Here is a 25,874-nt window from a genome sequence, read left to right as displayed (position 1 = left end):
TGGAAAAACCTGAATGTGGCAATGGCCTTTTTGCTGGGTCAAGCCAAAATGTTTTGATCCAAACATTTTTTTAAATTCAGTTGCCACTTTGATGAAGAAAATTTAAAATCCTGATAAAAATATAATATTTTAACTTCTACCTTAAAAAACAAATATTGCTTTCATTTACTTCAGTATTTTTTTATTCTAAAAGTTGACAAACATTAAAAAAAAAAAACATAAGGCTCAAAATATCAGGATATGCAGATTAAAGTACCCTGCACATTAACAATGTTATTGCAGGAAATTTACTAAAATAATTAATCTGTTTCAACAACTGAAACTGATAATAGAATCTTGTGAGAAATCATGGTATGAAAATCCACTTAAAGATTAAAATATAAATAAATAATGCTCATTGAAAATTAAGCTCAATAAAAAAAGAAAGAAGACTTTCTAAGCAAAAGGATTTTGAAAATTACAACATAATAAAAATTATCGCACAAACTTTGTTATTATGCTTTATTAAAGATTACATAATCAATTTTAACAGAATTCGGAACACTAATAACTATTGAAATATTAACTACCATCTTTATTTGGAGATGTTTCTGTATGCTGCAAACGAAGCAAAAAATGCCATTTGTTCTTCAATTGCACTAATCATTGGATCTACTGGTACATTGCCTCCAGAATCATAGTTCAAGTCAAACAGCCATAGCGATTCAATATCATATAAAGCTCGAGTTTCTTGCAAAAACACATGAAGAACTATATTTCCTAAAATATAGAAGAAAGCAAACATAAAAAAGAAGGATAATTTTTATTCTTCTTTTAAAGTGATATTTGTAGAAACAACGCATTAAAACAACAGGCAAAAGAAAAACAAAATGATGTAAAACATTATCTCTAATTATGATATTGCAGAAAACGTTAAAATAGTTTCTGTACACAGAGCTAGATAAAAATACTAAATAAGAATTTTTTAAAAACATATTTGATCAATGAACTCAATTTAAGCATCATACATATCAGGCTTGATCAGTGGTTGGAAGTAGCATGCTACAAGTAGCGACACTACTGTAGTAGCTACATTTTTTAGTAGTTTGTAGTGTAGCGCACTACTTTTGAAAAAAAGTAGAATAGCGAATAGTTCAATACAAAAAAGTAGTTTGTAGCGATTTCAAGAAACTACTTTTAAATAAAATTAAAAAAAAAAAAAAAAAAGACGAGATTTTAAACGAATCTGATTGGTGCAAGTCCCTTAAGAGAGTAAAAGTTGCACCAATTAGACTTATATAAGACTCTGAAAAATACAAGCGGACCTCAAGCATATTATTTTGACGCTGCATGTTCTTTCTGTTTGACGCTATTAGTTTGTTCGGCATTGGAATGTAATGTTTATACTATAAACATTACATTCCAATTATACAGGGTGGCGACAGATCAGGGAGATCAGGGAAAAGTCAAGGAACTTTATTAATCAGGGAAAAGTCAGGGAAATATCAGGGAATTTTGAAAAAATTACAAAAAATCAGGGAAAATTGATTTTTTGAAGGAAAAATTTTTTTTTTTGCTTTACAAAATTAAGTGCTCTAATTCCCTACGCACTTTCCGCCAATTATCTGTTCAAAAAAAAAAAAGTAAAATAAAAATGAGGTGCGATTATACACTGCCGCATATTTGTGCATCTTTTTTCCTCAATGTCTAAAGTATTGAATCTTACTTATAACCACAGTATGAACTTCCTAAGATTGCTTCTGTGTCTGTTAGGTTGTTTATTTTACGTAGCTTGAAACTTCCCTTTACGCTTTCAATGCTACGTAAAATAAACAACCATACGGGCAAAGAGGAAGCCTTCATTAATGCCTTAGCTCCTTTGCCTTTATTCCATTGTCTCGAAGTAATTAGCCTACTGTGATCACGATTTCAAGAAGAAATCTTTGGTTTTTGAATTAATACTATAAAAGCTTAAAAGTTATTACTTCTTTGCGTTTTTCATTTAATTGCTAAAATTGAACTTTCAATAAAAAAAACTTTGTTTTTGCCGTTATACTATTTGTTGTCACCGCAGATTATAAAGGTTTTCTTTTCTTCAGACTTAAGTAATTCTTTAATTTTATAACCAAGTTGTATTCTTCTTTTATATATTTTAAAATTAACTAATTGCTTTTTTTTTCTTTTTTTCTTGCATTTCAAAGTTGTTTATTACAAAAGCAATCTAAGATTTTTTTCGTTACATACTGAAATCATTTGAAATAGAGTTAACTTGTGTACTTAAGAAAATATCTTAATTTTTTTATTGTTAAAATGCTGTATTCATTCATTAAAACCTATGTTCTTGATTAGAGAAAAGCTCCCTATGAATGGATGTCAAATGGTTTCATCTGTTTTGCATAAATATTTCAATTAGTTATATAAGAATAACTACATTACTTCTATTCTTTCACTATTACTTGTTATTCTTGCATCAATTATTATACTGTTTGAAAACTTAGTTCAAAATAATTTCAATTACTTTTTAGTTCTATCATAAATACACATATGTTTTTAAGAGTAATTTTAATAGTTTAATTCTTATGCTAAGTGGTTTCTGGAAGTAATTTTTTTTTTTAATTATCTCTAATTTTTTCGTGTAGAAAAATTTAATATCCTGTTTTGTAGGGTTTTTTTCCCAAAAAAATTGACTTGATATGTTTTTTTTAACCATTTTATTTAAAAAAGTAGCATCTTTTTTAAATATATCTTTAGTTCAATAACTTTAAACAACTTAAAACGTTTAAAATACTGCATTTTATACAAACATACAATGGATTTCAAGTAGAGCAAAGAAAGAAAAAAATTATTATTGGTAACGTAAATCAGGGAAATTTGGTGAACTTAATCAGGGAAAAGTCAGGGAACTTTTTTTCACAGTTCCTGTCGCCACCCTGTTATAGTTCCATTTATAGTTCCCCAATGTTTGCCTTGAAAAGAGCATGCATAGAAATAAAAGAAAAAGTGATAATTGCCAATTTAGTGCAGTGCTTGTGCTTTCTGGCAGCAAAAAAGTCCCGTGGATGAGCATTTTAAAATGTTTTAGTGCCTGACCAGTTAATAATATATATTACATAGTTGTAGAAATGTATGATAACGGAAATTTTTCCGTTTCATGCAAACTTTACCCGTCAAGCAAAAAGATTTCAGTATCAATGTCATCCGCACGTACAGTCGAATATCAACTTATGTGAGTGGTGTGTTTCTTGCATCGCTTGAAAAACGTGTTATTGAATAAAAATAACGTTAGGAATAGGGGAGAGGGGGGCACATGTGAACAAACCATATTTTACCCAGATAACATGAGGAAAAAAATCTGAAAAAAATTCATGTAGATGACAGCAGTAGTACTGTATGCTGCCTGAAATTTCAAAGATCTCAACCATTTTGCTTTTTAGTTATCATAATAACTTCTGTTTTGGAAGGTGCCAGTAAACTTTCATGTTCCAGTTCTCAGAGTAAAAACACATTCAACACTATCTTTATTGTGATTTGAACTTTATTCATTTTGAAGTGGGATTTATAAAGCAAGTTTTTGTACTCTATTTTTTTTTTAAAATTTGAAAGAAATATTGCTTTTTATCAGATTAGGCTTAAGTTGTTATATGGGGCACATGTGAACACACTATGTCGAGGCAGGTGTGAACTGTTTACATGTGCCCTTTGTGTTTCTTTTTTTAGTTATTTCAATTTCAAAAATTGTTTATTTTTTTTATTTGATTAGGCTAATTAAGAAACATTGAATAATTAAAAATTTTAATAATTGAAGTTAGTATCAGCTGTATCGCGACTGTGTTGGAGGCTCCAAAAGTGATCGCAGTTTGTGGAGAGAAACAAGTTGGACAAAATGTTTCAGGCGAGAGAGGTGAATTTGTATCATTTTGTGGTATAGTTAATGCAATGGGAGACACTGTACCTCCTGTTTTTGTATTCCCAAGAAAAAGATACAAAGATATTTTCTTAAATGGAGCACCATCAGAAAGCTTAGGGTTAGTATCCAAAACTGGATGGACGACAGCAGATATCTTCCTAGAAGTTGTAAAACACTTCCAAAAGTACTCCCACTTGTACCGCAGCAAATCCTGTTTTGCTTCTACTTGATAATCATGAAAGTCATATCAGTTTGGATGTAATATTATTTTGTCGTGAGAATGGAATAGTACTCCTTACATCCCCCCCTCATTGTTCACATCGCTTACAGCCTTTGGATGTAGGTGTTTATGGCCCCTTTAAATCTGTACTGAAAACTTCTTTCAATGAATGGTTGACATTACACCCAGGAAAAAGAATAACTATATATGAAATTGGTCAGTGTTCTTCACCAGCTTTCACAGCAGCCTTTACATCCAAAAATATTAAATCGGGTTTTTCTAAACCAGGAATTTGGCCGTTATCTCGGCTTGCTTTTACTGACACTGATTTCATCCCAACTCAAATAACAAGCTTAATGCCAGTTAATCCTGAGGATGCCTCTACCAGCTGCAATGCACATTCAAATCCTACCCCAGAATGTGTGAGACCATTGCCTAGAATAGAATTTCACGATTCCACTCTAGGGAAAAGTAAGCAGCGTCAAAAAAGAAAATCAAGAATTCTAACAGACACCCCCGAAAAAGACATTGTTGTCAAAGCTATGGAAGAAAAGGGAGAGAAAATGAAGGTAAAATGTGAAAGAGTTGCAAAGAAAACAAAGTTAGAACTTGCTGAACTGTTGAAAAAGGAGCAGTCAAAGGTTGTAGTCAGTGACTCCGAGTCCGACATTAGCTTTGAAGAGAGTAGCCATCAAGAAATTTGTGCTGAAGTCAACCTTGCACCAGAAAATTTAGCTGTGAATGACTTTGTCCTCGTAGAATTCACTACAAAAAAGACAAAAAATTCACTATGTTGGCCGTATCGAGAAAATGGAGAGTGATAAGGCGAATGTTAAATTCATGAGGAAGCAGAAGAAAGAAACCTTTGTATTTCCAGAAACAGATGATACATCGATGGTAAACACTGATGATATTCTGCTAAAATTACCCCCACCTACAATTTTAGGTAGCACATATCGAGCTGTTTCTTTTTCTGTAAAACTTGAAGGCTATAATGTTCGTTGAATCAAGTTAATTTATTATGCACTCAATATTTATATTTTCATTGTGTTTATTAATGTGTAATAAAGAGTACTTAAAGATATGCTTAGGTGCATTTTATACCATTTATGTATCTGTTCACTTGTGCCCCAGGTGTGTTTACAACTGCCCCCCCCCCCCACTGTGGCAGATGTGAACAAAATGTAACATATTTTAGAATTAATTTTTAGGTTGGAATTTACTCTTGTAGAAGGGGGATAACTGCATGAAAATATTAGCAAATGTTTGATTTATCATATTTAGCACTTTTTTCCTTTTTAACTCAAATCAATAATGAAAATTATAGAAAAATGTCGTTTTTGTTTACATGTGCCCCCCTCTCCCCTACTAGTAATACTTTTAATACTAGAACCGTGTTTGGGATATTTTTCCCATTTTTTATTTTATTCTTTTTTGTTGATTAAGTTTTGACATATTAATATAATAAAAGTCAATTATTGAATATTGTAAGTTTTTGAGGTTATTGAGTAAAATTGAATAATGTTTTTATTTCATTTTATCAGTGGCATAAGAAAGTAGGTGGCGTCCATGTCCAGGCCCGTAACTTGAAGCTCAAAATCAATTAATTAGCTCCTACAAAATATAAGTTCCTATAAAATCAACTCCTATAATGGGTATCAAAGTTTTTCTTTTTTGTTCAAAATATGTTTTTTATCATCTAAATCAATTTTATGTATATATGTATGCATATGTAAAATTTAAATCAAATTACGCCTGCATCTATTTACATTTTCAAGTAGCCAAGTTGTTCTTCTTGATTTAAATCTTCACTGTCAGGAAAGAATTAAAAATTTTGAGGTTGAATTCTTTCAGCTTTTTAATCCAACTTTCAACTTTTAATTTCTTGCAGAGAATATTCATAAAAATCGTAAAAAAGGTTTGGAATGACTAATTGATTCAGTAAAGTGAAGGAAGAATAAATAATACTTCATAAAACTCTCTGTTCAAATGGACCACTTTATTAATCTAAATCATTTTTTAAAATTTTTCGTTCAATCCTCAAGCGGTGTGTATGCTTTCTATTTATTTATTTATTTATTTTTTGAAAAGTAGCGACTACTTTTCAAAAGTAGTTTGTAGTTGCTACATTTTGAAAAAAGTAGTCGTAGTTTAATAAAGTAGTTCTAGTTTGCTACAAAAAAAAAAGGACTCCCAACCACTGGGATTGATCTCTTTAAATACTGATAATTACTTTACTGCAGATTATGTAAAAACTTTTTAATACTTTTAAAGTTGAAAATATAAGGGGCATTCAAATGAAATCTGGTCACTAGCCTAAAATAACGTTTACAATTTTATTAACTCAAAAATAGTCACCAAAACTGTTGGCACATTTATCCCATTGTGACACTAGGCAGTCAATTTCATCTTTGAAGAAGCTAGTAGGGAGCTATTGGTCCCGTGGCAGAAAGCTGCCGACACGGCGACATTGTCGCAGAATGAGAGAGTTTGTGCAGAAAGAGTTTGCACTAAGGGGAGGGGGGTAGGAAGAAAAGGAACCCAATCACACACTTCGTCGTCAGTTGTGATATCCACGATATTCGGTGTGTTGTCTGCGAATAGCTTGTTTTAGAGGTCCAAAAACATGTAAGTCACACAGTGAAAGGTCTGCAAGGTAAAAGGGTGCACGGTGGCTGTTCCAGCTCCAGTGTTTTCCACCGAAACTACTGCAATGTCATCTTCACCGCATTGGCCGTATGGTGACACCTTTGGACAACATGCCTGGCAGTTTCGACTTAATAGCTCATCTAAGGCTCTGTAAAGTGGCTTGATAACGCTGGGCATTGGTGGTTCCCCGTTTCAGGAACTGGACAAGCAGTGCGCCCTCTCCCCCTGAGTGGGCCCTTGTGGTCAAAACAGGACATGTTTCGTAGTGGACAATAACTTGTGTGACCACCTTCTCTGCGGCGTTAAACCACCGTCATGAAACAGTCGCTCTACCAATAGATGATGTCTCCATACATGCAGTTACATGGCAACCTGGTTTCATTTGAATGAAACATATAATAATAAAAGATAGTCAAGGATAAATGTGATGCTGTTCTATTCAGCTTCCCCGACTTCTTTAAACTGACAGGTCCCTCAAGGGAGGGGCAATCGGCTTTCTTGTATCTATTCTTGATTATTACATATGCCCACTTCCTATACACTGAAAAAAATTTAAAATTTAGAAAAGTGCTTCCCAAAAGCCCACCATTTCAAAATTGTCCAGGGCAGAGGAGCAAAAGATATACACTCAAAACATTTAATAGAGGAAAATGAAACTCAAAATACATTGGGCCATTGGGGTAAAATAAGGGGAGTAAATGGAAACAAACTCAAAAACCACACGGGTGGTAATTTTAAAAACTAAACTGTTGGTGAGGTAAGTGAGGACAATAGCTCTGGCTTAAATGTTCCACAAAAGTAAACATTTGATTAGTACTGTCATGTCCGCTTTACTCAGTGTCCTTGTATGTCGATTCTCTAAGGCTTGTTTCAATAAACCATAAAGCACAAAAGTCTATTGGAGAAGCGTCGGATGATTTTGTAGGTCATCAAATGAGATATACTTTAATCCTGTTTCTGATTTTTTCTTTGCTCAATAAGCGGCAGTTGACTTAGACGTGCAACTAGTGGATTGTCCGTATAGAGCTCAACTATCTATCTATCCATATATCGCTCATTTGGAAGAAGAGTGCCACAATACAAAATTTTTAATTTTCCTTTTTTTTTTGTTTAAAGGCCTTCAAAGGACGTTATCTTCTTTAGAAAATAATGACAGATTTTTTGTTCAAATATTAACCACATGAGAGCACATCAAACTTACTTTTCATAATGCCAATTGCCTGAAGAGTTCAACTTCAAATGTTTTGCCTGTAAATTTCATTTCTTCGTATTGTGGCACTCTTCTTCCAAATGAGCGATATCCATCATTTATACATATAAATGATGGTAAACTATTAAAAGTATTAGTAAAAAGAAAAGAAAAGGGGAAAGAAAAAGTCAATTCAATTGATCAATTTCTTCAGCATTAGGAATGTCAAGGTTGAGAAATCCTTTTGGATGCATTACTTTTGAAAAATCAGGCCCTTTTCAGAAAACCTACGTCTTTTATGTGCTACATGTGAGCGGGACACCTGGAATAATTTTGAACCTACTTTGCAGAGTATCTATGAAATTGACCTATTCTCAATTACCGTGCCACCCTATTCTGCGGATAATCAGGAGTTAACAGTAGATGGGAAATCCGTTTGCAATATTTCCAAAACTGAAGGTCTGACAAGTTTATTGCACAAAAAAAGAATGCAAAACTGTAATAAATTGCTTTCAAAGCACTTTAAAAAAATAAGTAAATCTCTGTTTTTTTAATTAAAGCTGGCACATGTATCTAAATTGACCTGTTTTGAGCTAACAAAAATCTGTCAACCACGCCATCTTACACTATAAAAAGGTAGGTGACCAAAAATATTATTTTCCAGCTGCAGCAACTGATGAGAACAATTGGTCAAAGAGAAATTTTATCTTGCAAAAATCTACTTTCATGCTTACCCATATCCATGGCTTTCCATTCAGAAACTTTCTCTCCTTCAATTATAATGAATGGATCTTTTATATTTTTCTTCTTTTTGTACTGGAATGAAAACAATTTTTTAAATGTAAAGTCCAAAAATCAACTACTGTCAACACATATTACAAAGAAACCTAAGTACTGCCAAGTGAAACCCACTTTTGCAGTAGACTTGCCAGACATCCTGATTTGACCGGGACAGTCCCGGTTTTCAGACAAATCCCGGTGTCTCGTCTGGTTTACATCACGTCCCGGAAAAAGATAAATTTGATTAAAAATGGTAAAAAGGTTTTAAAATAATCAATTTTGAATGATTATTTCGGATAATTACTTTATCATTTGTAACATTGACTTGTATAATAATTACCGAATTAACTTATGAGGATTTTTACAACAAGATTAAACCAAAAAAGACTGTCGTAAAAAGTTCGATGAAATGAAAAGTATATCTAAATACAGTTGGCTCTCTGTTTAACGACTTTCAAGGGACCAAAAAAATGTGTAATTAAGTAGAAAGCGTTCTTAAATAGAATGTTTTTAACACTATAGTGGACCATCTGGGAACGTGAGAAGTCGTCGTTAAATACAGCGTCATTAAACAGAGAGTCAACAGTATTGTTAAATTTTTTATTCCTCAATCAAAGTGTTTTTCTGACTAAAATAAATTGTGAATGTATTTACATCCACAGAGTCAAATGTTCAAATTTCATCTGCTTACGTCATTTTTTACTATCCCTATTTTAGGTCTATAATTAGTAACAATTTATTCGTAACATTGACATTGAGCATATAATTTAGCACTGCCCTATAAAACACTCTTAGAAGCAGCGAAAGGCCTGTACTCTTTTGAATACTACCGATGTATGAAGGGGGGGGGGGGGCATTCCGGTGTCCCAGTGGAACATATTTGAGAAATCTGGCAAGTTTATTTTGCAGCAATCTTTAGAGCAGGATAACTAAATTTGGAGCAGTATAACTTAAATATTATACCAACTTACAGTATTCTTAAACCTCATTTGAACTTTGTGACTATCCAATCATTTGCAAGTGTAAACATTACATTTAGATATTCCACTTAAGCATATAGAATCAAAAACTTTAAGTCATATACATACTGACCAGTTTATTAATTAATTCTGTGACAGCTTTAGAGTGACGAGGGGATTTAGAAGTTACTAAAACTAAATAATCTGCATAATGGAGCTCTCTCGGGATTGAAATCACAGCAATATCTGAAACCCGTTCCTGCCGCAGAACATCAACTAATTCCTCAATATCAAACACTCCATGCACTCCACCTACAAAAGCAAATAGACCAATTTTGAAGATTTAACAGAATGAAAAACTCAGTTCAGAGTAATTTCTTCTAAAATTTTACTCAATAGAGAAAAGGAAAATATGAAAGTTTTAAAATGAACTTACGTTTTAATTTTGGCTCAATTAAATCATATTCATATTCTTGAGTAACATGGTACAGTATTTGATCATTTTCAAGTTTTGTGGATTGTAAATCTTCGTAACTAAAGATGAGAGACGAGTCAGATTCATTGAAATCTGTATATTTTTCTTTTGAAACTGAATGATATGAATGTAACACTTCAGAGGACACATCATTTTTTTCTGATGTATCATGTGAAAATTTATCGCCTGTTTGATTTAAATTTTTTCTAATGTCCTCTAAAATGGTTTGTGACTCATCACCAACTTCAAAATCCTTTGCAAAGTCTTTTAATATATTTTGAAACTCTTCATTATCTAATGCTTTCTGGGAATTTTCATCTTTCTCGTGAACTTTATCTTCACAGTTTTTAAAACTACAACCAGAAAGAAAAGCTGAGTTCTTGAGAATGTTATTTCCAGTGCAAGATGTTGCACGAAATGTATAATTTTTTCTTTTATTCAGAATGGAACAGTAGAATCTCTGAGTCAACAAAGAGTTTAAACTTGTTTTCTGAAAGCCACTTTTAGAGGTTAATAGGGTCCTAAATTTTAGAAACTTTAAACTATTCATTGTTAATTTAATATCCAAGTGCATGAATCATATGCTATGGCTATGCAGCATCACGATAAAACAAAATGAAAGAAAATCCGAACAACTTTTACTTTGAGAAAACTCATTTTTAGCTTCAGCAACATTTGCAATTGAAATCTTTCAAACACAAAATATTGATAACTAAATTATCACATGAGATGCAAAAAAAAAAAAAATTGAATATTAAAAAAAGAAAATCTGAAAGTAAACTCAAAACATGACAGCACTGCCAGGTATCAAAAGAAATTTTACTAAGGGTGCGTTCGACGAACCTCACCGGTTAACCAGTAAGCAACCGGTTACTTACCACAGCGTTCTATGATCAACCGGTTACCTCACTGGTTACCATTCTAAGCAGTTGATTGGTTGATTGGAGCACGTGATCATCAGTTGTCACGTGATTAACTAACCGGTCGCTCTCGGTCGTGCTCATCGAACACAACCTAAAAGAGGGCCTTATTCACAGCTCTAAATGTGCATTTTAAAAATATAAAATCAATAATATTCATGATTTTTCAAGTGTTGTTAGTATGTTTTATTTATTCAGAAAGCAAAATAATAATCATAATAGAAATAATTAATAGAAATAGTAAAACATTCTTAAGTTCTTAAAATAAAGTGGCAACACTCTTTTCATGTAGTAAACAAAAACATTGACACGAACTTTTTTTTTTAATTTTTCGTTTTGGTATAAGTATGAAAATTAAGGAAGGAAAGTATCAGTAATTATGAAAATGAAAGTGCTCTTTATGAATTTATAGCTAATTTCAACCAAGAATGAAAGTATTTTTACTGACAAAGCCAGTAAACGTCAATATAATCATGTATTGAGTTATTTCACGCCGTGACCTGTACTATATAGGGCATAACGTGTCCTCCGGCAATGGGCTAAGGTGTTTTTATTAGAAGATGATTCGGGTCAAGGGGTGTCATTCACCTTGAATCTGAAGCCTCAAGTTTGTCAAATTTCATTCTCGTATTAAGTAGTTTTAAAAAGGCTTTTAGAACATATGCGTAATAATGCTCTCGAAAACACCAGTCTTAGTATATGATGTATGCTTGAAGTTGTTCTCTAAGACGCCTCGTTTAAGGCAAACTTTGATGCACCGTAATATTAATTCTCAAATATCTGCTGCTTCAGTGCCTACGCAGAAATGGTCTCCAGCGGCAAAGACCCATGATTGGAACCGAGCGGTTTCAGATGCAGAGAAAATAGTTGGTTATCCTACATCTTATTTTAGCTTGAAGTGTTTACTGAGTGATGAATTTACAAACATCGCAATGCATCTCAGAAAATTAGTTGGAACAAATCATCCTATACTTAAAACAGCTAAGTGAGTATGTTTTCCAACTTAGTTAAAAATAAGTTAATGGAACAGAAAATTTTTGTCTCATACCTGATAAAATTATCTGGTGTTTTGAAAATGTATATTTTCTATTATTCTCTCAATGCATAATAAATTACATGTATCCTGCATTGGAAATGTTAGGTTAGGCTAGCTATCTAATTTTTTGCAATTTTGAAATCAATTTAAAAATGCATAATTATTGAGCAATAAAAATTTTGATTCTAATTGCAATGTCTCTAATTGTTTATTCATCAGAATTAAAATTCAGATAAATGACTTACCATTCCATAATGAAATATTGACATGTATAATAATGCTACGGATAAATTCATTTCTTTATTTTTGAAAAGTGCTTAATTATTGGATTTCATATCGAAAGTTTAAAAATTGTGTGAAGAGGTGCAATCTGCAGTGGATTATGGGTCCTTAAAATGGAAGTTCTCAAAATAAATTTCGAAGTTTAATGATGCAGATGCAATGTAACATTTTATTTCTTAAATATTTTTATTTATTTCATGATTTAATTAACTTTTTAACTCATTGATGGTTTGAACATTTTATCACACCCTAGTGAGCATTTTTCAAAAGCATTTTGCACTTATTTTTCTGATGCTAAATGTTCGTTGTCGAGCGGTCAGTTGCGCTTGATTTACATGGCAAGTTACTTCAAAAAAAATTATAATGAAAAAGAAATTCACACTTCTTACTCATGACCTAAAACCTTCAGAAGGGTTAAAAGTTATTTTTATTTTTCTTCCTTATTTATTTATTATTACAGTAAAACCCCTCCTAACGGACACCCCTCAAGTGCAGACACCTCTCTTATACGGACATTTTTTAATTCCCCGATTCCAATGCAAATAACATTATTAAACCCCTGTTCTGCGGACACCCCTCTATTGTGAACAAAAAAATTTGTCCCGTTAGTGTCCGCATTGGAGGGGTTTTACTGTACTATTCTTTTTTTCCTTGAGGGAAACAACTCAATAACATTTTTATTGAGTTTGAGTACTGCAAAATCCCGTTTTGTAGCAAATTTCAAGGGGCCGCAAACTTTGTTCTTTGTATTGGAAATCAGGCAATGTAATTTAAATTAAATCAGATCTGAAAATTTATTTTGTTGAAACGGATATCTTGTATTTGTTGCAACAGGATTTCACTGTATGTCATTTATCATGCTGTTTTCAAATGAGAGCATGATCAAAGCTCTTAGTTTGTATTTGCTTTGCTCATAGTGCTTCTAAAAAATGTTTTAGCCCTTTTATAGGTATGAAAGTTAAAACTGAAAAAAGAGACTATGCATGCCTCCTAAACTGTTTGATGTATCAACTGAATTATTTCACCATACCGAAAGCCAGGGTCAGCTCCAGTAGTTCTACCGCCCTACGTGATATGGAAAGTGCTGCCCCCACTGAGTAAAAAAAAATAATATAGAGTAATATATTGATAAAATAAAGATAATAGTAAAGCGCTCAAAATGAAAGAGTTTCCAGTGAAATTCCAAATTGGGTTTTACAGTAGTTCCAAGCGCTGGTACACACTTTAAAATAATGTTTTTGTACATTAAAGTAGTATACCATTTGGCACTGACAGATATTAATATTTTTAAGACTTTTCAACGCAACTTGCCGCCTCTAAAATTAAATTAAATTTCTAGTTAAATTCCGAACATGTTTTGCATGTCCAAGTATTGGTATACACTCTAAATTAATATTTTTAACACTGAAGCAATGAATCTTATGGCGCAGAAACAGAAATTCGTACTTTAAAAAAATGCTTCAATTTCGAAATTTGCCACCTCCCTAAAATCTGCCACCCTATGCGGCTGCCTACCCCAGGTGCTGGACCTGCATAAAGCAAAACTCTGTCGAAAGCCAAATATACAAATTTTTTGTTAAATAGCTCCTCAGGACATATTAAAAATATTTTGCGAGAATGTTACACAGTGGTTCTTTTGCCCTCCCTCATCTTATCTGCTTTTGCAACCATCAGATGGTATTGCAGGCGCTCTTGGCTCACAAGTGAGATTGATCGGAGGAATAATAAACACTTTGAGTTAATCAATATTATTTTAGCTGTATATTAGCAGGGGGGGGGGGCACGGCTGGATTTGGAAGTGTGGAGGCCCCGTGACAACAAAGGAGTGGAGGCCCCTAATCAGGGTTTGAAAAGATCATCATATTTTCGAAAATATCTGATACTTTGATATATATCCAAATATTTTGATATATATGTATATATCTGATACTTTCAACCCGTGAAAGTTAGGATATTTTGTAAAATTTTTGTTGTGGAGGCCCCAGGGCAGTAGCTCTGCCTGCCCTCCCCTAAATCCGGCCCTGGGGGGGGGGGAGGAGAATTAAATCTCTTCGAAATTAAAACTATTTCCTAAAAGTATATTTTATCATATTATTTTTCTATTTAAAAAACAAATGTGTATTTCTTTCCCGCCGGGGATCATGTGCACAAATAAAGGAACTGATGTGATATACCCCACCCTTGGCGACTTTTTCCTGTTGGCGCCAAGAAAGCGTCGCCAAGAAAACGATGTATGACGACATATGTCATACATCGTTCTTAGCGATGCTTTTTTAGCGCCAACAGGAAAAAATCAGATAAGAAAACATGATCAAAGCACTTCAGAACACAATATATATAAAAACAACATAAAAACATAACAAAAAACATCACGAATATATGCTTCAAAAATGTACAGGGCCGGGGTTTTTTGTAAACATATTAAAATACAATGAAATAAATTATTGTATTAATTACAAGTCGAAATTAATGCATTAATTTTTTTTTCATCATTTCTCCGGGATACGAGCCCTCGGTCTCATAGTACTTTCGTAATGAGACCTCGGCTCGCCGGCCCTGCCTCGGTCTCATTACGAAAGTACTATGAGACCTCTGGCTCGCCAGGACCTCGCTTCGCTCGGTCCGTTATCCCTCCGACTGTTAATATACATTACAGTCGGAGTATGATCACAGTTATGTATACTACAAGAACCCCTCAAGGATTTGTAAAAACAAAGAATTTTGGAAGTGAGAGGTTTTTTTTGAATTCTAAAATAAAGAACTTACCTTTTTATATGGTATAAATATTCACACTCAGTCTAAAACAATACATCATATGACAATGGCACGTTACAGATACACACCACGTTGGAGTTAACTTTTAATTATCCTTCAAGTTTGAAGAAACTGGCATTTTCTAATGTTTTTACTTCAAAACACAACTACTGAATTTAAACTAACACAAAATAAGCATTCCTGTAAGGTATATTGCACGAAACAACACCACGTCGTAAAATCCCTCTAAGAGCGGAACATATGTGCACCTACCTCCACGGACACACGTGCGAAAAGAATTAGTTCACATCTGTACTTCCCAGGTATATTCTGCAGGGTTACTAGGGCTACCGGAAAAAGTTTTATCGCCAACGTTGGCGATTTTCGAAATGAGCTAAAAATTCTATCCTCGCCAAGGGGGGGTATATCACATCTGTACCCAAATAAAGCATAGGAGCCTCCACTGGGTGCAAAACTTACATTTCAAGCTGGAAATGATAGTTTAAAAAAAATCCTATGAATACCATAACTGAAATTAAAAGGCATGAGTAACTTTTTCATATGTGCGCAATACTTCTCAACTCTGATGAATTACTTTGTAGTAAATAAATATGGTACAGATGTGATATACCCCCCCCATTTGGCGACATCCGATTTTTTGCACAAAATTGAAATATTTTTCTCGCCAATGAGGCGATAAATTTTTAAGCATGGCATCCCTGGTGAAACTAACCTGTGGTTGGCAACGCGAAGGCAAACTTGTCCGAACTTGTTTACTTGGGTTCTTGGTTTTACGCAGGAGAGATACGTGTTGTTTTGTGCAATATACCTTGCAGGAATGCTTATTTTGTGTTAGTTTAGATTCAGTAGTTGTGTTTTGAAGTAAAAACATTAGAAAATGCCAGTTTCTTCAAACTTGAAGGTTAATTAAAAGTTAACTCCAACGTGGTGTGTATCTATAACGCGCCATTGTCAGATGATGTTTTGTTTTGGACTGAGTGTGAGGATTTATACCATAAAAAGGTAAGTTCTTTATTTTAGAATTCACATAAAAATTCTCACTTCGGAAATTCTTTGTTTTTTACAAATCCTTGAGGGGTTCTTGTAGCTTTTAACTTTATTTTTACTGTATGTTAATTAATTTTACAAAAATAGTTTGGTTATTTTGTTCTAAAAGTTAATCCTTATCGATGCCACGAATTATTTAGACATTAACGTGCCTCCTTTAGGTACTGAATTTTAAGTTAACAATTGAAAGTTCTTTCGGTTGTACTCTTAAAAATGCTGAATTTTATTAATAAATCTGCACAATAATGGTGCATATTTCACACTTAAAACTGTCATTATTGTACACTGAACGGAAGGAGCCACCCTTGGGTGTACATACACATGAATATGCATAATATACATAAATATACATAATTGTGACCATACTCCGACTGTAATGTATATTAACAGTCGGAGGGATAACGGACCGAGCGAAGCGAGGTCCTGGCGAGCCCGAGGTCTCATAGTACTTTCGTAATGAGACCGAGGCAGGGCCGGCGAGCCGAGGTCTCATTACGAAAGTACTATGAGACCGAGGGCTCGTATCCCGGAGAAATGATGAAAAAAAATTAATGCATTAATTTCGACTTGTAATTAATACAATAATTTATTTCATTGTATTTTAATATGTTTACAAAAAACCCCGGCCCTGTACATTTTTGAAGCATATATTCGTGATATTTTTTGTTGTGCTTTTATGTTGTTTTTATATATATTGTGTTCTGAAGTGCTTTGATCATGTTTTTTTATCTGATTTTTTCCTGTTGGCGCTAAAAAAGCATCGCTAAGAACGATGTATGACGTATGTCGTCATACATCGTTTTCTTGGCGACGCTTTCTTGGCGCCAACAGGAAAAAGTCGCCAAGGGTGGGGTATATCACATCAGTTCCATAAATATTTATGTTTAGCAGTCAAATCACTAATGTTTGTATTGTAACTGAATAATTTTATCTGAGTGCTATTTGGATTCATTAATAGTCTTGCAAATTTACTGTGTTGGAGCTAGTGCATGTTGTATCCTTACAAGTTTAAGCATATTCGTTGTATTCTGTCAATGGCATTTGAGTTTGAAATGCCCAGCAAGGTTGTAGATTCAACATCATGGCAAAGAAAATTCTAAGATTTAGTTAAAATTAATTCGGTGTCTCAGCCATTAAAAGAGCAGTGTGTCACCAGACTCGTAACTGAAATGTTCTGGGTTCGTTACCAGCTGGGAGAAGATCCTCTGTGTTTGCTAATGGTGACTGGGGCATGTTAAATATGTCATTGTCACCAAGTTCTCCAAGTGCCCATTCCAAGTTAATACCTCTGGGGGTGTTAAACCAGGAGTGGTTTGACTCTTTTGGTCAAAATCATCAAAATGTTGATACATGATGCTTTGGTGCTCCTGTGATTTATCCCTCTCTTTTCTATAAACAGTGTTGAGAGGTGACTCGTTTTTAGGCTAAAAGGTGTGTCCCCATCAGTGGAACTGGAAAGTAAAATAATTTCACCTTGGTAAAAAAGTGGAGATAACCCCCTTAGATAGCCTTCTGTCTGTTTCTGTTTGTTCAGACAGATGTTAGTTAGTAGAACCTCTCAGTCGCTGAGTGCATGGTGTTATCTTTACTAATAATAAAGCTGAAAGTCTCTCTGTCCGGATCTCTTTCTGTCAGTCATGATCTCTCTCTGTCTGTCTGGATCTCTGTGACGCGCATAACACCTAAACCGTTCGGCCAATTTTCATGAAATTTGGCACAAAGTTAGTTTGTAGCATGAGAGTGTGCACCTCAAAGTGATTTTTCGAAAATTCGATGTGGTTCTTTTTCTATTCCAATTTTAAGAACAAAATTATCATAAGATAGACGAGTAAATTACGAAATTATCATAACCTGGAATCGTAACAAGGGTACAAGCCAATTGAAGAGAAAACACCAGCACAAATAGACCAATGACAAAAAGAAAAAACAATCTCAGTTGGAGATTCAGGTCTTTAAAAAAATTGAACTTAAATTACAGAAACAGCTTTTCATAAAAATTGGTATTTCATAAATTAACCCCATACACTTTATTGTTATTTATTCTTTGCCATATCATTTTCATAAAATTATTTTCCTACAAGCTAAAATTTTTCTTCTTATGTTTTTAAATCATTCATTAGTTTTTTTCTTGAAAAAAATTTCGTAAATATAATTTTTGCAGAAATAATTCAATATGTATAGAAATACATTATTATTATTATTTTGTTAATTTATTGTCCTTACCCCATGATTTTAATTAGAATTAAGGAATTTTTACTATGCCAAATTGTATTACAGGAAATAATTTATTCTGATGCCACTGACAATCATTTGTGTTTTCATTGTTTCTAGGAGGTTAGTTTATCATGGCCGTACAAATATGCAGACTAGAGGCCTTATTGTCTTGCTCCTTTCCAAAGCAGCTGGTCATGCAGCCACTTGCTCTGATATTAGTTCTGTCGGCGCTTCTGGGGTGACAGGTAGACAGCAGACATTAGCAGAAATCACTGAAATGATTCATACTGCTCATTTAATACACAAAGGGATTTTGAATTTATCAACTACTGCAGTTCCTGATCAAGATGTTTTGCAAGATCTTCAGTTTGGCAACAAAATATCCATCTTGAGTGGTGATTACCTTTTGGCCAATGCATGCAAGGGACTTGCTAACCTTAGAAATTGCAAAGTAATGCCAGTTTTTAAATCATGGTTTCACATCTTTCTCTCTTTTTAAAAATAATATTTAAGTTGTGTCACTTGGTATTTTTCCTGCCATAGTTACTATTAAAATATTTTTTGTAGATTTTAGAAAAAATATTTCATTTTTGACAGTTTAAGGTGACATCTAAGGATAACACTGATTAATATTTTTTCATAAAAAACATTAGTTTGCACCTTTGTTTATGCAAATTTCAAAATTCATGTTTTGCAATGCTGTTCATAAAATTGCTAAATACTGTCAAAGTAGTAGTACTTAAACATTTTAATTTTATCTTTAAAATAAAATTTTGCAATTTTGAAGATTTTTATGTTTTGTTCTTTCATGTTTTTGAGTAGATATGGAATTTAGAGGTATGCTTAACTTGGAGTGTCCACCAAGAGGGGTCATGGTGCAGAGTGCCCCATTGAAAATTTCATGGTAGGGGTATTTTATAACATCTGATGGGATTGTGCCATCGTCTTTGGGGGTATGGGCATCCTAGCTTAACATTGCTTCTGTGATGAGTGATTAGTTGTTTAGAAAGAAGGTATGCAAGGAGCACACAATTATGTCCATTTGTTTCATAGATGGCTTGTTCAGTGGGGCGGTTCAAAAAAACTTTTTTTCAGATAGAGTCCAAAACACTAGGACTCGACCGATGCATCGGCGCCGATGGTTCAACAATTTAGCCATCGGCATTGGCGGCCGATGCTAACTTGCAGGAAACATCGGCCTTAGAAACATCGAAAAGCCGATGGAATTGGCTGATGTTTTTGAAAAAAAAAGACCTTTGCTGTTTTACTTTTTGATGCAAAGTAAAGGGAGTTATTGTTTTCATATAAAATTGTTTACTTAAACTTCAGTATGAATTTCTATTTTAGTCACCCCTGATAGAGTTTTTAATACTGCTTTCAGGTATCAAACAAGTTAATTATTGCATTTCTTGCGGCTATATGTATGTATGTATCTCTCATGTTATAACTCAAAAATGGTAAGCTGTAGAAGGTTAAAATTTCGCATAATAATATGTAGTGTTGTTTTTTCATTTCAATGCATTTTTTAACCCTCCTCCCCATACTGATGAAGTTTGGGGGAGGGGGTTGAGCAACCTCTTTCAGTTGAAGTAGGAGGCTGAAATTCTTCCAGTATATTGCTATCCACAAGTCTAAAAATATTGAGGGGTGTCCTGGTATCTAGGAGAAACTTTTTTTTACATGTATTTTTTGGATTATCAGACGAAAAAATTTCAGACAAAAAAATAGTGATTGATTTAAAAAGGAACATGGTGAATTGATTTCACACGATGAATTGATTCATTTCACGAAAATAAGAACTAAAATTTCTGAATTGTAGGGATTCTTCTTATTTTATTTCACAGTGACAAATCCAGGATTTTGTTTTGAGGGTAGCTCAGGTCAGTAAAATTTTGTGTCCCCTTGATATCACCAAAGGTCATTGAAGAAGCAAAGGCGCTTTTTAGAAAGTATATTATCATTATCAACTACTAGGTGTGTTGATGACGAATGAAATTTTCGGAGTCACACTTGAACTTGTCTGAAATCTGGTATTCAGTGGTAAATTTCTAAAATTTAAATGCACGAGTAAATAATATCAAAGGAGTTAATCATGCAAGAACAAAGATTATAAGGATTGATGAGAACCGTCACAATGTCAAAAATGTTGGGGGTGTAATAATTTGGCGATCCCCGAGTTACTTCAAACCATTAATTACACACAAAGAGATGATGTTTTTCAGTTTCTGATTTAAAGGGAGTCATTACTATATCTAAGTATTGATAATATAAGAAACTAATCGTGAGTATAATATTCACACAGAAAAAGGGGGTTCGTAAATTTTTTGAATTTGTACTCGTAAAAATACATCTTAGACGATTTTTGGTAATTTTATGATGGAAGAGGTTTGAAGACAATTCTCCGTCCATTTTGCAAAATGCAATGGTTATCTTCGATTATATTAAGAAGAGGGGGATTCAGGGGCTCTCCACTGGAAATTTTTGAAAACTCTAGCTCCAAAAAGTTTCAAATAATTTTCGGTAATGTTAAGGGAAAGAAAGATTTGGGATCCAACCCCCAGAAAATTTTCCTTGTTTAGTCTTAAAAAAACATTTTGGAGAAATTTTTTTCCCAATACTAGGAGGAAACGAGGTTTAGGATCACTCCCCCCAACTATTTTAGGAAATTAAATCTTAAAAAACGTAATTGTAGATTATTTTCAATTATGTTAGGGAAAGGGATCTCTCCTTAATTTTTGTAGACATTGTAGCTGTAAGAACGTAATTTCAGATGATTTTTAGTCATGTTAGGGGCGGAAAAGATTGCGTAAGAAGGGAGTTTAAAATGAAACCTTGAAAACACGATTCTAGGCTATGTTTGATATCCTTAAGTGGTCTTCAATGGTGTTATTGGGGAGTTCGTGGTCTCTTACGGCTTTCAACGGTAATATTTTCAGAATTGAAACTCTTAAAACAAAATTTTGGGCAATCTTTTGTGATATTTAGGTGAGGGTAAGTACGAGGATTGCCAAAAAAATTTTTATTTGAATTTTTCGCAATTAGTTTCAAATTTTTCTGTGTATGTAATTTTTTTTTCTGTTACTGCTACTGCTTATAGGGGGGGGGGAAACTTAAGGTCTGGGGGGCAGCTGCAGCCTCATAGCCACCCCCTTGGATTTGCCTCTGTTATTTCCTAAGAATGGAACTTTGATTTGAAAGGTGGAAGTCTAGGGTAGCCATCCCGTCCCGATTTTCGAAGCTATATTCCACATTTTTTAGAGTGTATCTAATCAATAATGTAAAATCCAACAATGTAGACCAATTAAAAATAAAAGTCGACTTCAAAGAGTGCCACCCGTTGCTAATCACACTTCCTTTTTGACTCCTCACTGTTTTGGTGCACCAGCTGCCCATGATTTGTTTGATAATGTTTTCACGGGGTTTGTACGGGTCATGGAAATCCTGGAAAGTCATGGAAAAAAAATTAGCAAATTTCAGACCTGGAAAAGTCATGAAAATTGAAATTTTCATTGAAAGTCATGGAAATTTATTTCAAGTCATGGAAAAATGTCCTGGACAAAGAGAAAGTAACAGTAACTAAAAGAGCATTAGAAATCTTAAGTGATTTAACACTGTAGCGCATAAAAACTATTAAAAGTGGAAAACTGAACGATCCCAAAATCATATCTGAATTTTAAAATCTCATTGCATCCACTTCTGTCGCAGCCGCTTGCCTTTTTTTGAGATGTGATTTTTCTGCTTGGACATCACTGATTTCGAATAAATTGTTATTTTCAACACTTCTTATGTTTCATATTCTGTAGTAGCGAACTCGCACGTTCTTGGTTTTGCCACGCCCAGTCAAAAAAGGCAATTTAATTGCATCCGAGTTAGGTTCCATGACTTGTAAGAACTTTATTATTAAATTTATCAGAGTTGATCTTAATTTATTGAAGATTTTAGAAAATAAAGAACTTTAGTCAGGCGATAGAATACAGAAAAAGAGGAATTCTAATACTCGAAAAGAGTAGTGCCCAACATACGGTCCGCAAAACTAATCTATGCAACCCACTGCTACGCTCAATGTCAGGAATCTAACTTGTTCTGGAATTTCTGAACCTATTAATTTATATGCATTTGAAAATGTGCAAATAAGTAAACAAAACAAGTATACTTTTAAATGAGAAGATTGAAAAAACCATTCAGTAATGAATCAAAAAAAATCTGGTTTAGAAACTTAAGGAACTAAACTATGCGGCTTTATTTTAAAGAAGCAAAATACTGTCAAGTTACGTGGATGATTAAATGTTCTGTTGACACTAAAAGGCAACTTTTGAAGCAAATTTATTAAAACTTAGTGATGACTCACTCATTCAACCTTTGTCGCATTCAATATCATTCTGCCTGTTTATAAAAAAAAAAGTTACATATTTAAGCATCATATTCGTTTCACTGTATTTTTACGTTACTTAAATTTATATGATGAAGACAAATAAGAATAGTTTTTTAATTGTACACTTATATTTTATCCATTACAAGTAAGTGCTTCAATGAGGCTGTGGCATTCATGTAGACGTTTTGTTAATGCTCATTTCCAAAAATTAGTAAGTTTGAGATTAAATAGTGCTATTCTCTTCGTGTAACAAGGTCATGAAAACTTTCATTGAAGTCATGAAAAAGTCTTGGAAAAGTCAGGGAATTCTTTCATCCAAATAGAGTATGAACCTTGTTTTCAACATTTCTAAAAAAATTGCATTTCTCGTGCATTAAAATAAAAGATTTAAATTGTTTTTAAGACTTTATTTAGCATTTTGACTGTATGATCAGTGTAATCATAAACAAAATGAAGTAAATGATGGCTTTCTACTTTATTTTAATAGGTTGTAGATTTGATATCACAAGCAATTGGAGATTTCATGCAGGCTGAATTTTTGGGAGAGCATGACAAGCAAGGCAACCCTATACCTATAACGGAAATGAGTATCGCTACCTGGGAGGAAAAGCATCTCCTTTCAGCTGGAAGCTTACTCGCCAACAGCTGTAAGGCTGCTTTGGAGTTGGCTGGACATGACGAAACTTTGCAGGAAAAAGGTTTCGAGTTTGGCAAAAATGTTGCATTGGCTTGGCAAGTATGTCTCTTTCCATGATCTTATTAGATAGGCTTGCCAGACGTCCCGGTTTTTAACAAAATCCCAGCTTCCCGTCCGGTTTACTTCACGTACCGGAAAAAGATAAATTTGATTAGAAATGACCAAAAAGGTCTAAAAATAGTTAACTGTGAATGATTATTTAGGATTATAACTTTGTCATTTGTATTATTGACTTGGATTTTTACAACACAATTAAAACCAAAAAAGTACTATAAAATGAAAAGCATGTCTAAATATTATTCAATTTTGTATTCCTAAATCAAAGTGTTTTTGCTTACTGAAGTAAATTGGAAGTATTTAAATCTCGGATGTGAAATGCTGAAATTTTATCTGTTTATGTCATTTTTTATTATCCCTATTTTAGGTTCATAATTGACACCCATTTATTCATAGCATTGAGAATAAACCGTCCTATAAAATGTTTTAAAAAAATGAGCTGTGGTGTGTACCTCTTTGAAAACTATCAACATTGGGGGGGGGGGGGGGGCGTCATTCCGGTGTCCCGGTTGAACACTTTAGAAATCTGGCAAACCTATTATTAGACAATATATTATTCTTTTATTTATAACCATTGATAATTATAATTTGACTCTTATTAATGAGGGATTAAACTGTTCATTTGCTTTTGCTAAAAGAAGAAAATCTATATTCAGTAAGTTACGGACCTATAGCCAGGGCTAACTTATTGAATATACCATGCCTTGCCTTCAATCTTCAAGTTGAACCGAACCATTGCTTCGGTCGCTCATCTGGTCAGTACTACTTCTATATTAGCTACCAGTTTGTTTGACACTCTTGGCTTCTTTAAGAGGTTTTCCACCTCCAGCTCAGCCACTTCCTAAGCCAGGCTGATGAGTGCTAATAAGAACGAAACTGCAATCCTCGGCTGGAATGAGCTGGCAGTGTATTTCAAGAAAAACTAGTTTCAGTTTGAGAAGGAATGCATGTCTATATGGTCTGCATCATTGTTGCACATTTGGCATTAAACTTCTCAGAAGTGATTTTCTTTTCAAAAACTTGTAGAATGTTCTAATAGCCAACCCTATATTCTTTAAAATGACACTGACATCAGTTACTTTGTTAGTGTTGAAAATTTCTTTTCAGAACACTATCATCCCTCACATAAGGAAATTTTTATATAATAGAATTATTGACAATTTTTTAACGTGAAACATTTTTTAAAATGAATATTTCAGAGAGAAATATTATCAAGTATTGATTATTTACATATTTAATGCTTATATATTTATGCATTACTAATGTTGCAGTAAATATGAATTGGTTAGATTCGACCCTTTTAGCTTTAGTATACTTTTGGGCAGTTCTAGACAGTTTTGGATGGTAAAAAACTGCCTGTCGTGTCCAAAACCAGTTTAGCACGTTCAAAATTCCAACTCTGCTTTATTTAATTTGTGTTGTATTATCCTTTTGAATAGAAAACTACTGCATTATTACATAACATTTAATGTGTACATGAGTAGACATTAATGTCTACTCATTGTATAGTGATGAAAAGTGAGAATATTTGCTTTTAATTTTATTTCTCAAGCACTTGTGTTAATGATAATTCCTCAGTGTCTTTATTTATATTTTCTATTTTAGATTACTATGCATTTAAACAACATTTTAATTTTTTGTGCATAAAGTTCTAAATTTAAACTGAGGGGGGAAAATGAAACGACCCCCCCCCCCCTCCTTTTTAAGTAAAAAAAATTCTTCCTTGAGATTTTTTTGCAACCTTTGCCAAGTGTTGGCTATCCTTGCCAATAAGATAATTGTAATGGTAACCCTCTGTGTTTACTTACACTGAGACTACTTTCCTAAAATATTTAAATCTTTAGAGTTGAGGCAGTAAGATTCAAAGGGATGTCAGTAGACTTTTTAAGTCCTGAGTCAAGTTCGAACCATAGATAGGCTTTCATTAAATTTTTTTTCTAAATCATGCTATATAGCAGTGTCTTCAAGTTCAAGTAATGTGCATTCAGTGAGAAGTGATAATGGCAGTAAACAAAGCAACGTAACACTTGGCAATATTGTTTTCAGCTTGGCGCTGGGATGTTTGAAATCAGCTCCAATCAGACAAGCAAAATGTTCATGAACAGAATTGCTAATCCAACGAATAAGTTATGAAAGTAGGAAATGTTGGTGCCGAACAGCAACCTTCTTGGTTTACTTCTGCTATAACTTCTCCAGGAATCCACTATCCCTATCCTACCATCTCTTGCCCCAAAAGAGAAGAAAGTTTCATCTAGCATTTGTACTAATCTCCAAATTTTTAATGTGGGCACTTACACCTCTTAGGCACTTAACTTC

General features: G+C 33.5%; 2 protein-coding genes across 3 annotated transcripts in view; one reads left to right on the top strand and one right to left on the bottom strand.

The window, feature by feature from the left end:
- Window positions 1–249: 249 nt before the first annotated feature.
- Window positions 250–10,953, bottom strand: LOC129217512 (uncharacterized). Of its 2 annotated transcripts, XM_054851825.1 has the most exons (5): window positions 10,120–10,953; window positions 9,817–9,995; window positions 8,857–8,931; window positions 8,679–8,760; window positions 250–759 (listed from the first exon to the last, which is right to left on the bottom strand). In XM_054851825.1, exons 1-5 carry the CDS (start codon window positions 10,730–10,732, stop codon window positions 575–577), a joined length of 1,134 nt encoding a protein of 377 aa, XP_054707800.1. In that variant the 5' UTR covers window positions 10,733–10,953; the 3' UTR covers window positions 250–574. The 2 variants fall into 2 exon arrangements, with proteins under 2 accessions (XP_054707800.1, XP_054707801.1); XM_054851826.1 differs by lacking the exon at window positions 8,857–8,931 and having other exon boundaries at window positions 271–759.
- A 425-nt stretch (window positions 10,954–11,378) lies between these two features.
- Window positions 11,379–25,874, top strand: part of LOC129217510 (all trans-polyprenyl-diphosphate synthase PDSS2-like) — a 20,991-nt gene continuing 6,495 nt past the window's right edge. Inside the window, exons 1-3 of the mRNA XM_054851822.1 lie at window positions 11,379–12,063; window positions 18,550–18,883; window positions 23,292–23,540. Of these exons, the coding sequence (XP_054707797.1) occupies window positions 11,750–12,063; window positions 18,550–18,883; window positions 23,292–23,540 (897 nt within the window). The 5' untranslated portion in view covers window positions 11,379–11,749. The remainder of the gene's footprint in view (window positions 12,064–18,549; window positions 18,884–23,291; window positions 23,541–25,874) is intronic.

Source organism: Uloborus diversus, chromosome 2, assembly GCF_026930045.1.
Source record: "Uloborus diversus isolate 005 chromosome 2, Udiv.v.3.1, whole genome shotgun sequence".
Classification (NCBI taxonomy): domain Eukaryota; kingdom Metazoa; phylum Arthropoda; class Arachnida; order Araneae; family Uloboridae; genus Uloborus; species Uloborus diversus.
Note: the sequence above shows the minus strand (reverse complement) of the source record. Positions and strands in the feature narration are given on the sequence as shown.